Here is a 16,381-nt window from a genome sequence, read left to right on the forward strand (position 1 = left end):
TAATACATAAATCATGGTCCACTCCCCAAAAACAAGTTACAAGGTCATGGCTTGATGCAACAAGGTTACATGGGGTTAGAGAGATTCACCCATGCATGCCACAGTCATTTAAATTACACCAAGCATCCAAGCAATCATCCCTGTTTCAGCATTAAGAGATTCCTGTATCCAACCATGTTACAGCATTGATCTCATCAGACTTTTCAAATCCACATTGTAGTACCTTCTCCTAAACACTGTCCCTCACACTTGGAGGATCTGCTCAAAAACTGCAAGCTTATTTCACTACCTTCAAGACCTCTTAAACGCCTCCAAAACATTTGGTAACAGCATCTGTATAAATCCAACAGCGCCTTAGCTTTCCAATGCTTGGAGATCAAAGCTTACTAAAGCTGAAGTGGTTTTTTCCTATTTTACTTGTATCCCCTGGTTGCTTACACTTGTTTCATGCTGGTTTAAGGAAAAAAAATGGGTTTTGGCAAGCATTATTTTATTCTACATTTTGGTATGCAGAAATATGGCCCCTAGTCTACAAGGCAAAGGTTGAAAATTTGGTTTGGTAGCACATCACATGGAAATCCTTCATTGCAGCAAAAGTTTACACTAATTAACACACAGATAGTTAACATTTCTTTGTAGACCATAATCTCCACTGAAATCTCACATCCAGTTAAAAAGTTACGTTAATTACAGCCACGAACACACCAAAATAAACTCTCTTCCCCCGGATCCAACCCACCTTGATCACTAGGAGTCTTAACAAACCAAGGATGGAAGCAACTAACTGCAATCACAGACATCTAATTTCCACAAGCACAAACCCAGCCTAAGTGGAAAATTTTATCAGATTACTAAATACTGGATGCTTACAGCTGCTATAGTTCCCATCCTACATGGGGAAAAGTGTCACACTCCCTTCCTCTTGAAATGGCTAGTCATCAGTTTATTAACTAATACAAGCAACTTGCTTCATTTACCTTAAAGACACCTGGTAATACAGTCATTTATACAATTTATAAATAAAGGCTATAATGCATGAAAGATCAGGAAATAATCAAAAAGTCTGATGAAAGATGAAAAAATTCAGAGAGGTTGTTACAGGTAACAAGTTGATGACAAGAGACACAGATCAGGAAAATAGAAAGAAATGCTTTAATACAACAGAGTCTGAGCAGTTCATATTTAAAGGTCTCAATAAAACAACAGAAAAGTCAGTGTATCAATATGTACACTGTGGTTTCCCCAGCAGCTCAGAAGTTTCATCAGAAAGGAGGATGTGGGATTTGCCAATGACTAGGGGTCATAAGTCACAAAAACAATATACCCTTGTAAAACCGTGCTTTCATTAAGGAATACTCTTACTTAATATCAAGTATGTTGTGCAATATGAGTCTACTGTTGACATTACTCTCAACTACCTCCACATGACATTTAGTTCTTTCACCCACGAAGCACAATTTCCCTGTACAATCAGCATGAAACAACAACAAAACCCCAAGAAAACATTTCAGAAAAACAGCACAAATTTGCAGTCTCCTGCTGCAATTATAGGCACGTATGTCCCCACACGCCATCATTTCTTCACTGTAGATAAAACACCTGGTGGAGAAATCCCAGCTTTCATGGTCTCAACAGACAGGAGCAGACATGCCCAAATTGTTGCTCTGAAACTCCACAAGATCGGTTAAAGCATCCAGCTGTTGGATCGAATTTCCACACAAAGAATTCACTGACATCATTTAGCCTTAACATGGAAGTTAAATACATGCCAGCCATTCCACCCAAGAGCAAACCATGCTGTATTTTGTAAGGACAACACATAAGTATTAAGGAGCCACAAATACCAGTGTAACAAAAAAATAAGGCTGTCTGACCATCTCCACACCAGAAATCCATCATGGTATTATCTGGTCTGAAATCTAATTAGGTGTATAGATATAAAAATGCATATATACACATATATTTCTACATATATGTTCTTTCATGTCATTGTGGTGGTTCGATCTTGGGTGGCTGCCAGAAGTCCACCCAGCTGTTCTTTCGCTATCCCTTCCCAAACAGGACAGGGGGAGAAAATATGATGGAAATGCTCACGAGTAGAGACAGGGCCAGGAGATCACTTACCAATTACTGTCCCAGGCAAAACAGACTTGACTCGAGGAAAATCAACTTATTGCCAATTAAAATAGAGTTGGATGGTGCAAAGAAAAAAAAAAAAAACACAAGCCCAAACAACACACTAAACTAAAATACCTTTTCCCCACCATTTTTCCCCCTCAGCTCAACTTCCTTCCTTCATTCCCAACACCTCTACCTCATCCCCACTCTCAGGCAGCAAGGGGGAGATGGAGGGTTGTGGTCAGTCCATAACAGCTCCTCAAACCCTTACTTGCTGCAGCATAGGTTCTTCCCATGAGCTTGCAATCCTTCAGGAGAACCTACCCCGGCCTGGGGTCATTCATGGACCACAGTGTGGATATCTGATCCACCATGATCCTCTCCACGTGCTGCAGGGCAACACCTGCTCCGCCATGGTCTCTTCCAAAACTCCCAGGGCCTGCAGAGGAACCTCTGCCCCAGTACCTGGAACACCTTCTCCCCTTCTCCTTCTCTCACCTTGGGGTTTGCAGTGATGTTCCTCGCTCTTTTTCTCCTCTCACTCATCATTGCCTGTGAGGTGCTTTGTGGTACTTTGTCCTTTCTTAAGCATTACCGCAGAGGTGCCACCAGCTCGGCTGAGGGGCTCAGCTGTGCATTGCAGTGGGTCCAGTGGAGCTGGAACTGGCTGTGTCAGGCATAGGGCAGCCCCAGCTGCTCCTCACAGAGTCTGTCCCTGCAGCCCACCACCACCAGCTGACATTTACACCCCATACATTTATGTACAACACAAAGCAACATCAGCTACAGAAATGATGACTAGACAAAGTCGCGCCAACCAGTCTTGACATCTCGGTTTCAAAGCAACTAAAACTAAATTCTGCTGCCTCAAAGGAGGACAGAAGAGTTTAGTTTCACTCTCAAATGTCAATCACCAGAACAGCTTTTTGCTGCTGCCACAACAGCTCCCTGGGTTGCCAATCTCATCAAGGAATTTGGGGCGATGAAGGAAAGAGATCTTCCTGTCTTCAGTAACACAGTCAGTACTGCAGCACCTGACCATCTCTACGAAGCAGAAAGAAAAGCTGTTGATGCCTAACCCAGTAACACCTACCACCTCCTGCCACCTTGCTGCTGGGAACATCCATCCCCCAAGCAGAGACAAGTTCAGGAGAGCATCTGCTAACACAACATTCACTCTCTCTTGTCCCCTTCGCACATTCAGCTAAACTCTGTCTGACTCAATGGTGAGGGGAAAAAAATAGCATCTTGTCACCCCAAGTGAAAGGAAAACAGTTCCACCAAGAAGTCTTATGCAGGCTGTGGCAAAGCTGTCAAAGCAGTCAATAACATCCATGTATCTCAGCCCTGCATACCTCCAAGCACCTACTTCGACAGAACTGAAAGACAAGTCTTCAGAGTCACTAAGCTTTGGTATCACCTTCTGCTTCCATGATACAGAGTCAGTTTTTCAAGTGGCCTCTTCCACATGACACAGAGCTGCTCATGGTTCTACCAAGGGGCAGCAGAAGAACCTATGCTGAGATTTACTTCTGAAGCCCATGCTTTTAACCAGAAATGAGGAACAAGCATGAGAAACAGCAAAGAACATCTGAGCTCCCTTTCCAGCCAGGCTGCAGATTTCATGTTCGATCCCAAGAAAACCATTTTACTCTCACACCCCGGAAAGCATAAAATTGAGATGGTTGTAAAGTTGACGAGATCCTTGAACAAATAAGCATTCTAGCTGCATTGCTTCATGTGCCCATTGCAGTCAGTCACATGTCAGGTTTGAGCAGATGCTTATTTAGTCTCGAGGCAAATAACATCTAGCCCTGTTCTAGTACCTCTTCCTTGGGGATCACAAAACAATGCTTCCCTACCTACACAGGAGACTGAGACACCAATCAGCAGCTCAGGTACTTTCCAAACTAGACATATTTTTCCATTAAACAGCCCTTCAGTGGTTTTTCTTTCACAACCAAGTAAGTTTACAAGTGTTCAATTTCAAGTAAACAGTTCTTGTTGACAATGTCAAACCAAAACACAGAAAAACCCCAAGTGGCAGGTTAGGTAAACCCATTCAAAGAACAAAGGGTAACTGGAACAGCTGATGGCAGCTGTTCTACCTCTAATCTTGCAATACTAATGTAGTCACTAACAAACGCAGAAGATTACTCCTCAGGTACAGGAAATACTCCAGAAAGTGGGAATTAAGATTAAAGAAGGGTTCCAGGGAACAAGATTATAAGGAGTACATCTTAGAAGTGTCTACTTGAAACACATCAAGTTTTTCCCACCATAAAAAGGTTGTCACTAAGCTTGCTTAACTAAAGAGCTGAGAAAAGCTGGGTACACATGCTCAACACATGGCAAAGAGCGTGAAGAAAGCATCCCACTGTCACAAACATTTCCTAGAATTAGTACACCAATCCACTAATGTGGTCACAAAGTCTACAAGACAAAAAAAAAATTTAGAATTTTTTAAAAATCAAGGTGTGGACAGTAGAGACGGAGATGTCACTGGGTGGAACAAAAAGCTCTCCTCTAGGTCAGCACTGGTTGTTAGTACTATTTCAAGTGAAACTGTGTTAAAAGTGCCAGTCCTGTTGCCAACTGCTGACAGCGTGCAGCATTTTTTTGACAAAATCTAGCATCAGCAGTGTGGAAACTACCAATTTCCAAAATAAACTAGGCGGCAGAATTTAGGATGTGGATATGTAAATTTCACAAGGAGATACAGTGCAAAACGCTACACAAACAGACATAAAAAGCTGCCCTTTTTTTCCCCCTTTTACAACAATCAATCCACAAAGTTGCAATCAACTCAGGGACAACAAATCTATATACACCAAGGAACACTTGCAGAAGGCACATTTTGAACCATCCAAGGTATTAGCATTTCAGGACCAGTCACTCCCACCTGTCATTATTCCTGACCCAGCATCATGTCCATATCTTGCCAAGTACTGGTATTTCCACCAACCTGAAATGTGAACATTTTTTTTTTCCTGCATATGGACGGACCCAATTAAAACTTGTTAAATAAAACCCAACACTTAGCAGAGCAAAGAGATAGAGACAACTGAAATTAAGTCACCCAGGTGATTACCCTCCTCAGCTAACAGGGTACTGAGTCACAAGTCCAATCTGTTCTGCTGTGACTAGAGACTCAATTAAGCAGTTCCATCAAATCCAAAGCTCCCTGAGGACCAGATCCCGTACGGTTGCATTGACTGCTGAATGCCTGCAGCCAGCTCTGGCACCTCACTCACAGCAATCTCACACTTGCAAACCAAACTTGCTAACTTGCTTGCCGAGGAAACTCATAACTAGCTGTAACCTGCAGTAGCGCAACCACAAAACCAAAAGAAAAAGCCCATGCTATGTATTTCAAAGCATTGTTTCACAATTATTTGCCAGTGGTGGTGCTAATTTAAATAGCTTCCATCCCCACTTACAATGTGATCAATCTGACCAGGAGCTAAACCATGTTCGGAACAGCCCCTTTTCCGTTGTTTTCTTTTAAACCAAACCAACACCACAACGCAGTCCCCTGTACACCACATGCATACAACAACAACTGAGCAAGGTTAGGAAGCACTGAGTAGGAGCTGCTTCAGCTGGCTCTTCCCAGGAATGCTTCTCTTCTCCAAAGTGCTTATGGCCTCCCTTGTAGCATTTTCTACATCCCCAGTTTACACGTATGAGGGTGTTTCTAGAGCCAGGCCTTCGATTTAGAGCAGGCATTGCTGTCTACAACTGTGCCAACTTTCTCAAGCAGCAGGGTATGCATCATCTCCACACAGCCATCATCTCATCATTTCAACACCTTCCACACTGAAAGAGTCAAGCAACCCGGTAAGACTTCTATCGGAAAACTTCAAAACATAATAACCAGTCAGATATAAAAAAATCCTGCTGCACATATGGCTTTATTGAATTTCTTACCAAGAGAGAGCCTTGTTCATCACCTTTCACTTGCATGAATTACAAAAACAAGTTACTGAAAAGCTTAACAGATGGTTAGCAGCGAAATGAAGACAAACACCTCCAGCCCTGGCCTTTTCACCTACCTAAAGTTCACCTGCCCTGATCTACCTTCACCTTGTGGAGTGAAAGTACTTAGGAAAGTGCCACCAGCCACCATCCACACAACTGCTGCACAGCCCAGAGCTTAACCCTCCCTTAAGGATCGGAACCTCCATTTGGTTTTTAACACTGATGGTCATCGGGTGTAACCACTGCTTCAGGGCAAACTCCCGTAATGTGCCGTAACATCATGTGTCTAAAGCATCAGAAAACATACCACAAAGCATCTTTTTTTGCAGGCTTGGAGGTAAGAGAGTTCATGAGAACAACTAGCCTTCCAGTTCTCCTTAGGCACTTTAAGCCAAAACCTAGCAGAAGCATCAACTTGAAAGTGCCAAGGCAATAGCTAAATAAAACCAAAGGGGCTGAAAGGCACAATAGGAACAAGGACCAGTATACAAGGGTTGGGGGCTAACCCTGGTGAGTAGTTCAGTTGCAACCCAGCTCCTCGCTCACTCCCCGCTCTGGGATGGGGGAGAGAATTGGAAAGGGTAAAAGTGAAAAAACTCATGGGTTGAGATAAAGACAGTTTAATAGGTAAAGCAAATGCTTTAATTCGCTACTTCCCATAGGCAGGTAGGTGTTCAGGCACCTCCAGGAAAGACAGGCTCCATCACATGCAACAGTGACTTGGTAAGACAAACGCCTTAACTCCAAACAGCCTCCTTTTCACCTTCTTCCCCCAGATATTATTGCTGAGCACAATGTCCTGCAGTCTGGGACATCCTTTTGGTCAGTTGGGGTCAGCTGTCCCCCCTCCCAGCTCCTCGTGTACCCCCTGCCCACTTGCTGATGGAGCACAGTAAGAAGCAAAAAAGGCCTTGGCCCTGTGTAAGCCAATGTAAAACAACACACCAATGCTCTACATTACTTACTTATCAAGGCTGTTTCCATCACAAATACAAAACATAGCACCACGCAAACTACTATGAAGAAAATTAACTCTGTCCCAGCCAAAAGGAGTATCAACATAGTTACTTGATTTAAACATCTTCAATTACAAAAAAAAAACACCAACAAAACACCTCGCTTATTCAGGACAAGTAACAGATTGGTCCTGCCACTTTAAAGATTAAAAAAAAAAAAAACTTCAAAGATTTTTTAGAAAGCAGCAGAACTAGGTGAAATCACCTGAGTGAAGTGTCATCTTTCAAACAGTAAAAAATACTGGTGTTAACCCTGCTTTGAGATGCATACCCATAGATGGGTACAGCTTACTGCTAAACCTTAATCTGAGTAAAACACTTGCTCTTCAAAGTAACTGCTGTTTTGAGATAACAGTAAATCACTGAAGTTAGAATTCTCCAGCCCTCTTTGCCAGCAGCAAAATCAGTTCAGAACTTCTCCTCTCCTGCCACAACTTCCTCTCACACAAGACATGAGCATCCTCTCCACTGTGCTAATCACCACATGCGGGATCACACTAGCCCAGATGAGGAAAGTAATGAAGATAAACAAACCACAAAAAAAAAAAAAAAAAAAAAAAAAAAAACACACCACCACACACACAGAGAAAGACACAAACCATAAGGATGTAAAAAATGTTTTCATATCCAGATCTTCCAGCTTTCTGATGTATGCCTAGGATATCTTGAGTTAGCATTCAATGGTTTAAAAACATACTATTTTTTCGTTTGTATCCAAGACTGTTTACTTTGTTAATTTATCAGTTAATTACATGCAGGAGGTAGAAAGAGCCACGTATGCCATACAAGATCAAATCATATCATATCATGCTCAAAGAAGTCCCATTATGGGTGCTACAATAAGCTTTAGATAGATGACTTCATGAAGACCTATATAGCACCTCTCTAACAAAATAACATTTCTTTAGAAACCATTCAGGTTAAAACCTTCCAAGTCAAACAGTACAAGACATCTGCCTTGTAAAACCAGGTTTCATTTCTTCTTCCATCTAGACTGAAGTTACACAGGACACTCACCGTCTACTGTTATCAGTCAGGATAAGATAAATCCACGGACAATAAAATTCCTGCTTAACACAATCAATTGCAATTCAGATAACAAGCAGAAGAGCCACGCGCATTGTTACTTACATAGAAGCAGAGGACTACTGGGTGGCTAGGGTCAAGAAAAACCTAGCCATTTTACAAGGTGGCACTAAACCACATTTTATCACCAAATTAAGCTACAGTCTTCAACATAACTTCCTCCTGCTGCGAGCGAGGTGACGGGAACAGCAATGCCACCCTGAATCCAGTTAGCAGAGAGAGGAGTTTATCCACTTACCACCTTTTCCCTTTGCAGAACCCGCTCAACACTGCAAGCAAGGATGTCTTCCTACCTGTAGCATCAGTGGGCTCAGCTTAAAAGAACTAACAGGTTCTGACGGAGCGAATATAGCAATTCTGACTAAACCTGGCACAAACATGACATGAGCATTGCAACCCTGACTTAAACTGTTATTTTCAGGAAACATCTCAAGCAGCAACTGAAACGTGCAGGTGAGTTCAAAGTAGGCACTTGAGCTATTTAACATCTCAATACTCCCCTGCTTGTTCCTGACCTGAGATATGTAACCAAATGCAGTATTATCTTAAAACCAAGAGCGGCTATCAGATACGTATGGGCACGTGCGCATATGTACGTGAGTGTCTATAAACGGGGTAGTAAAGAAAAAAAGGAAGATCAGACTTCGTTGGCATCAAAAATAATAGCAGAAATACCAGTAATATTCTTTTTGGTAATGTCTAGACATTCTTTGAGACTTTCAGAAGCAATCAGGCACCACCCTCATGTTAAACTCAGGGTATCACTTTGAGTGATACTTACATAGCTTACCAATTCAGGATTGCAAAATAATCCATTTTCTTGACACTCTTTAGTAGTGGTTCAAGGCTCACCCACCCATACAAGAGATTATACTTAGATTAACTATTTATGCCACAAATGTCCACAGGATCACAAACAGTATGTTCGACAATGATCATTCTTACAAGCAAATTAAGCAATCAGGTTTTCAAATCACTAAGCATAAACAAGCGGGATGAACTTCTAATGCACGCTTGTAGGTGTACGTAAGAAAATAAGCTGAAAATCCACTATCTGTACTTAGCCAAGAAACAAGCAGGCCTGTACACCACAGTCCCTCAAGTAACGTTTCTATCTCACTGCAGGTTATTTGCCACAGGAAACAGGTCTGCCATGGAGCCCACAAAGAGGAGCCACAAGCCACAGCAGTCGAGCTATGCAGCACATTACCCACACGTCAGATCCCACAACAGAGCAGCAACAGCCCTCTCTAAACGCCACTTCTGCCCTCGCCCTTTTGCTCATCAGTTTTTGATTTCTGAACCTCTCACTAGATTAAAATCCAGCATGAGGAAAGGGAATAGAAAGAGTCCTTGAAAAACAGCAGGAACTGGAAGGACAAATGCAAGCTGAAAGGCAGAATATTTATTGCACAGGACTCCTTACAACCCCAAACTCTAGAGAAGGTCATCTTTTCCCTACCAATCACCAAGCTACTTTGCATACGCAAAGGAGGTGAAGAACCTGCACACTGGTCACTTATTCCCATGCAAAGATGTACACCTTGTGCCAGCACCATATATGGACAAAAAAAAATAAAAGTGCCTTTGCAAAGCAGACAGGAGGATTAAGGATGTTCAGTATAAACACAGAGAGGAGACAACATGAGCATAACTTTTTATTTGGAGCTAGAAAGAAATCAACAGTTGTAGGGTTGGGAACAGAAACACAATTCAACACAGATAAGATAGTGATTTTAACACACATTTATTCCTTTAAATTGCAATCTCACTTTTTAGATAGTCTCCACCCTAGGGAGTGTCTCTTCAAAAAAAGTATCTGATAGCCACTCTTGGTTTTAAGATAATACTGCATTTGGATACATATCTCTGACTTTGTAGAATGACCTACTACTCCCAGCTACCTATAGCATTATTGTAGTTGTACCTTTTTTTTGTGGTCAGGGGAAATACGCTTCCTTATCTTGTCTCCATATTTGTTTTTAAATAACTTAGTTTTATGGTACGCTACGTATATATCGTTTCTACCTACTGAATTCTAAACATTAAGGCCATCTCTGAAGATATACAGCAAGCCTCAACAATCTCTGCTTATGTTTCCTGCAAATCTAAACAATGCTATTTGGAAATAAGAAGTTTTAAGTTTCTTACCAGTCAGCCCAGTTCCTTATTAAACCCCTTTCGAGATGGACTTATACTTTTACATGTTTTTCCAGACATATGAACTGAGAATGCATCACACTGCTTTAATGATGCCTAGTGAAATACTTTGCAGTTTTACCCATTAAGCAAGTATTACCAACTAAAACTATCTTCAGGTGCCATACCATCATTGTCCATACCTCTTATCTACACACACTAAGCTACCCTGGGAAATGCACATGAGCTTTTCATTTCAGAATGATGCATGAAATGTAGAACTCTTTGCCCTGTAAGAATCTAAGCCACGGCAAAGTGCATTACTCCTGCCATTGCTACCGCTCCATAGCCTTGTGCTTATTCTCCACGTATATGAGTCGCAAGCACTTCGTTTTGGCTGATGTAATTACTCTTCCACCCCAATACTTCACCACTGACCTAATCAACGGCGTTTTCTCAGTCATTCACCACAACCCCAGCGTCCCCACCCGCCGGTCACCCCCACATCACGCTCTCCTTTTCCCCAACAAAGACTACTCGCGTCCTCCGGCTTAATCACCAACCAAGCGAAAACCGGCAGGCGCTGCTGGGGCCCCGCCACGCATCGGGCCCGCGGCACCCCCGGGCCCTGGCCAGGCCGCCACTCCGGGAAACGCAGGGTGCGGCGGAGCTTTGCCCGAGGCGGGCGCCAGTCCGGCCCGTAGGGGAAGCACGTCTCCCCTCCCTCTTCCTCCCCCGGGGACAGGGCTGTTGGGCCCTCACGGACCCGCCTGGGCCAGGCCCGCCGCCGCCGGGGCGAGGTATGGGCCGGGGAAGGGCCGCCCTGCCTCGGCCTGCCTCACCCCCGGGGGCCCGGCGGCCTCTCCACGTGCCGGGCGCGGACCAGCGCGGGAGGCCCCCAGCAGCCCCCAGCCAGGCCGAGCAGCCCGGTCCGCGCCTCGGCTCGGGAATCTCCCCCCACCAACCCCGCAATCCGCTCAGGCTACAAGCGCAGCCCTACGGGGCAAGCGGCAGCGACCAGCCTGCATTCAGGCACTCACCGGTGGTCAGCGCAGCGACGGCAGCGGCCAGCAGCCACACCGAGCCGGGGAGCCGGGCGGGAGCAGCAACCGCCAGCCGCTCCGCAGTGCCTCCGGCCGCTGCCATCTTCCTACTGCCACCTACCCGCGCCCCCATTGTCCGCCCCCGGCCGCGGTCCCGCCCCCATGCGCCCCGCAGACCCCTTCCCTCGCCGGGATAGGGCCCCGGCGCTGTCATTCGCACACACCTCCTGCGTCCCCCTCTTCCCCGCCCCGGCCCTGCCCCGTTTCTCCCCGAGGATTGGCCAGAGAATCGATCCGTCAAGTCGAGACTCCCTATCTGAACAGGAAACGCAGTGGCCCGCCCCACGAGCCTTGCACGTAGCTCGATTCTACCCCGGCGGTTGGTGCTGTGTGAATGCCGTCGTGGGTGCGGCCCCCTCCGCGCTGACCCTGCTCCGCTGTCCCCGCGAGACCCGGGTGCAGGAGCGCGGCGGCATTCCCTAGCCGTGGTGGCGGGTGGGAGGCCTGGAAGCGCCGGTTCTCGCCTCTGAGAAATGCTGCGGCCTCTGCAGGGAGCAGGACGAGCCCGTGCCGCGGAGCGTGTGGCTTCAGCATGCCCGCGCTCCCTCCGCCTGCCGCCGTGGGGACGCAGCGAGGGAGCCCAAAGCAGCCTCACACCATATGCCCTTGCCTCGGGCTGCCCGAGAGTTAACCTGTGCAGAAGGCTTAACTGAGTGCCTTCGGAGGCACACTGACCATCTGCCTATTTTACCTTAAAAAAAATACTGAAGTAACTGGGCGCCGTGCAAATGGAGTTGTGCGTTTGTTTGTCGAGACCTGCCCAAGAGCTGCGGGTCTGTTGCTGCTGCGACCTGTGAGTGTGATGGTAGCACAGCGGGGCGTTTCAGCCTCCACAATGTGCATCTCTTGCCGTGTGTTTCTCGGCCCAATTTTCCAAAGAGAAACAACAGGAGCAGACAGCGCTGCTCATTTAGTGCCCCAGCCTCTGCATGGGCATTGCCCAGCGGGTTCCGCTGGATGAACATTGCAGTGTCAGCTAACAAGGGCGCATTCCAAGCGTTCACCCCCCAACCACAGGGGAAGAGAGAGAGCAATGCTGCAGGCTGCGAGCACGGATGAGGGTGGGTTCCCCTGCCTCCATCAAGGAGTTCATGTTCTTTCCTGTTAACTCAGCTTGTTTTGGCATGCGTTGCCTGTAAAAGCAGGCTCATTCAGAAGAACTGCTATGCTGATTGTGTAACCACCTTTCCCTTTCACCTGAAAATACCTGCTTGGAATTTCCCAGGGTTACCGAGTGGCCACACTGCTGCTAGAGACCTCCCAAGACCCTGCTTTCACCCCTCCTTCTTTATCTCCTTGCTTCACTCCTTCTCTTTTGGGAACCTCTTTGTGAACGTTTATTCTTTTGCTAAGTACGGATTTTAAGGAAGTTGCACAAGCTTAGTCACGTCACAAGGTGGCTGTTTACTGCATCCGTGGCACTTCAGAGGCCTGCAGCGTATTCAGTTCACTCCTGCCCAGTGCTCCATGGTCCTCTCCCAGATGCATGTGCCATCACAGTTTCTCTGCTACTTTCTGGCCACCTAATCCCATCTGCAGAGGAAAGAGGCCACAAAAAAGCCATGATGCTGTGTGCCATGTGAAGGAGGGCCATGATGAAGCAAGTTCCTGCAAAAACACAGCCAGACTTTTTTTTTTTTTTCCAGCCGTGATGCAGACACCAGGTTCACAGCTCTCCTGGGATGTAAAATGTGAAGGCATATGCATTACTTATTCACACCCTAGGGTGAGGCTCCGGAGCACATTCCTCGCCAAAGCTGTTGTACATGATTTCTAGAAACCCAGGCTACCAGAAATCCAGGGTAGCAACTAGCAGTAAAGATTAACACAGGCAACTCCTTGTATTGCGAGATACATTATTGTTTGATTACCACCTCATTCAGTCCCTCTAACTTCCCTTGCAGGTGAGTCTTCAGCCAACTATTCAAAATCTCCCCTTTCCAAACGGAGCAGAAAGAGACACACAGCGATAAGCCTTTCATCCTGAGCTCTTTGGCCTCAACAGTCTCTCAGAGCTCTTCCTTTCCATGAAAAGTCCAGTTGCCTTTACAACTCTCCTCACTGACTGGAAGTGCTCTTACACACATAGAAGCACCTCAGTACCCAGAGTTCACTACCTTCAGGGCCTTCAGGACTGCACAGTTTAAAAATGTTCAATTCCCTGAACAGGCCAAGCTTTGTCTTTCTGAGCACTTTTCAAGACAGCCAAGCTAAAGTTTTGGGTTTTTTTAAATATATCCTTTTTATTATCCTCAAATGTATGGTACTTCACAAAGCTCCAGTATTCTCTTTGCATGTACTAATAAGCCTGATTTTGCCACATGTGCCCCTTCCCTGACAGAGCTGAGAATGTTTTCACAGGTACAGCCCAAAGATTTTCCTGTTCACTGTGTAGTAGTACTGTTGTTCAATATGGAGAACATCTGTGAGAGTATCTGATCTTCTTACTGTAGACCTTTTTTTTTCCAGGTTCTAATGATACAACCATTGTCTTCTGGTGTTTCTAGAAAACTAAGCGAGCTGCTGGAGCAAACATGTTTTGTCCTGAGGAACATATATTGCATTTGTACATCATGACATGTTACTATTAAGGGAATGACAAAAGCAACTGGGAAGTTTTCTCAGTGTAAGCTGTTAAATGCACAGCCTACAAGCTGTACTACATAATTGCTTAACTCAGCACACAACTCCCCGATACATTCCTATGTAACCTCATCTAGGTGTTCCTGCTCCAGCAGGGGGATTGGACTGGATGATCTTTCGAGGTCCCTTCCAATCCCTAACATTCTGTGATTCTGCGATAAGCTAACCCAATTAAAGGTGCAGTTGCTGCCATCCTTTTTCCCTCTAGCTAGGCAACTCTACTCTCTGTCTACTGAGAATACTGGTATTTATCAAATTTCTTAGTAATTCAGCTCACTTATCTGCCAACAAACTAATTTTTTCTGTCTGTGTGTGGAGGGGTGGGGAGTTACTTCACACTGAATCCATTCCCCGTAGGTCAGACAAGCGGCAGTGACAGAGCAGGACTGCCCAGATAGCAGGGCAGGAGGGACCACAGCAGCCTCCCAGCAGGCTGCTGTCAAGCTGCCAGACTGGTTTCTGGGCTTTCTCACATGCGACAGAATCAGCATTCAGTCCCACAAGAGAAGGAAAAACGCTTTAGTGTCTTTTTTTTTGTTTCTACTTATCACAAAAGGAAGATCTAAAGAGTGTGCATCACTGGAGAGGAGTTTAAATAAGTTTTTTCGTAGTCACTGTTCATGTCAGAAAGTTAGATCTTTTTTATCCTACTGTTTTGGAGAGCCCTCTAGTAGCTTGCCAGAGAGAACAGGCAGGATTATGATGTCAAACAAAATAAGGGTAACATCTTATAGGAGAAAGAGCAAATATATTGAGACTGATCGTACTTTTTTTATGGTTTTGATTGTTTTCTATGTAGCCTGCTTCTCTGTACCTGCTCAAGGAATTTTACAGTAGACATTGTTTAGTGTGCAGAGATATGCATTGCTGCAAAAAATAACCCACCCAACATGCTCATTTTGAAACAGTAAGAGAAGAACATGAGAGAGAAAGAAGAAACAGGCTTCATTTGTAAAAGAAAGTATTGAGTGTCTATTACATTATTTTTTCCTCTGCACCTTGAGAAAATATGTGACTGGCAGACACATTTATGTTTACTCTAGTTAAATAGAAAGAGCTGGCAGCAGCAGCGTAATTGCATATGGCACTTGAAGAGTTGGATAATAATTTTTCTGTAATTTGATTAAGAAGAATGTTTTGGATCACCCACTATGCAAGGTTAAGTCTTCTAAGGAAGTTTTACAATGGAAACAGATACTAGTGATGAGCTATTTCCAGTGCTGAAATGATGTTAAGGAACAGCTTGAGCCACAAGTATTGTTGATGTATATAAAAGCCCATAAAATGAAAGCAATTATTTTTTCTCGTTTCTCTCCCCTACTATCCCCCCAGTTTCTTGGGATATAGACAAAATTAGTTTACCAAGTGTTACTGTACAGAGACAAGAGCAAGGTAGCACTGACCTCTAGCCTGACCAGCATCAGTGTTTGTTGTAAGAAGACTCTGACATTTAAACAGGAGTGCACAAAAACATCACCTGTAAAGTAGGAAAGTAACATCACCACTGCTTGGCTGTAGTGAAGTTTTAAATTACGGAAACGAACCGTGAACTTCCTCCAGTTGGGGTTTGAGGTTTGACTGCTGCGGTTAATGGCTAGACATATACCAAGCAAATTTTGCACGCAAGGATAGGTAGGGTTCTCACAGCGACTGGAAGAAACCTGGTGAGCAACAGCACTCGCAGTACCAGCGCGTGTGCCCAATTACTAACGCGGAGCACCCAAATAAAGCAGGACAGGCAGGGCATCTGAGGTTTTTGTTTGAGCTGTCCCAACGAGGCCACTGCGGAAAACCAGTCCCCGTGAGCCCTGACCGCTCCTCGGCGGGGCTGCTGCGCTGGCACCCGCGCCCTGGCACCCTCACCCCTCGCACCCTCACCCCTGCAGGCAGCCCCCCACAGGCTGAGGTAAAACACCGGGGTGGCGGCCTCCCAGCCTGAGGCAGGGGGGGAAACTTTGGCGTTCGGGCTGCTCCGAGGCGTCAGATCACAGGCTGGCAGCGCTCTGCAAGCGCTCGGCTGGCACGAAGCCCGCTTGCTGCCTTTCCTTGGTACAACCCTGTTTCCTGCGGGCTTCTCGTCTGTCTCCCTTAGGGGCTCGCAGGCTGGGCTGTGGTAGAAGAGCGCGCTCAGGCCCGGCAAACCATTTCCCTGGCTACCTGCAGCCTGTTTCGGCTCCGACCGACCGGTCAGCCCGAGGTTTGCAGCGCCTCCCGCCGCGGGGGAGGTTGCGACCAACGGCCGCGCCACAGCACTCGAGCCTTCCTCTCCAAGAGAGAAACACATATTCTCACGGC

General features: G+C 45.6%; 1 protein-coding gene across 6 annotated transcripts in view; it reads right to left on the reverse strand.

Annotated features, from left to right (window-relative positions):
• The window catches only part of MPZL1 (myelin protein zero like 1), a 40,963-nt gene extending 29,440 nt beyond the window's left edge, over nucleotides 1-11,523 (reverse strand). For all 6 annotated transcript variants that reach the window (XM_071814002.1, XM_065852715.2, XM_065852691.2 and 3 more), the window contains exon 1: nucleotides 11,381-11,523. In XM_071814002.1, coding sequence (XP_071670103.1) covers nucleotides 11,381-11,516 — 136 coding nt within the window. In that variant the 5' untranslated portion in view covers nucleotides 11,517-11,523. The remainder of the gene's footprint in view (nucleotides 1-11,380) is intronic.
• Between the last annotated feature and the right edge of the window lie 4,858 nt (nucleotides 11,524-16,381).

Source organism: Patagioenas fasciata, chromosome 1 (genome assembly GCF_037038585.1).
Source record: "Patagioenas fasciata isolate bPatFas1 chromosome 1, bPatFas1.hap1, whole genome shotgun sequence".
Classification (NCBI taxonomy): Eukaryota; Metazoa; Chordata; class Aves; order Columbiformes; family Columbidae; genus Patagioenas; species Patagioenas fasciata.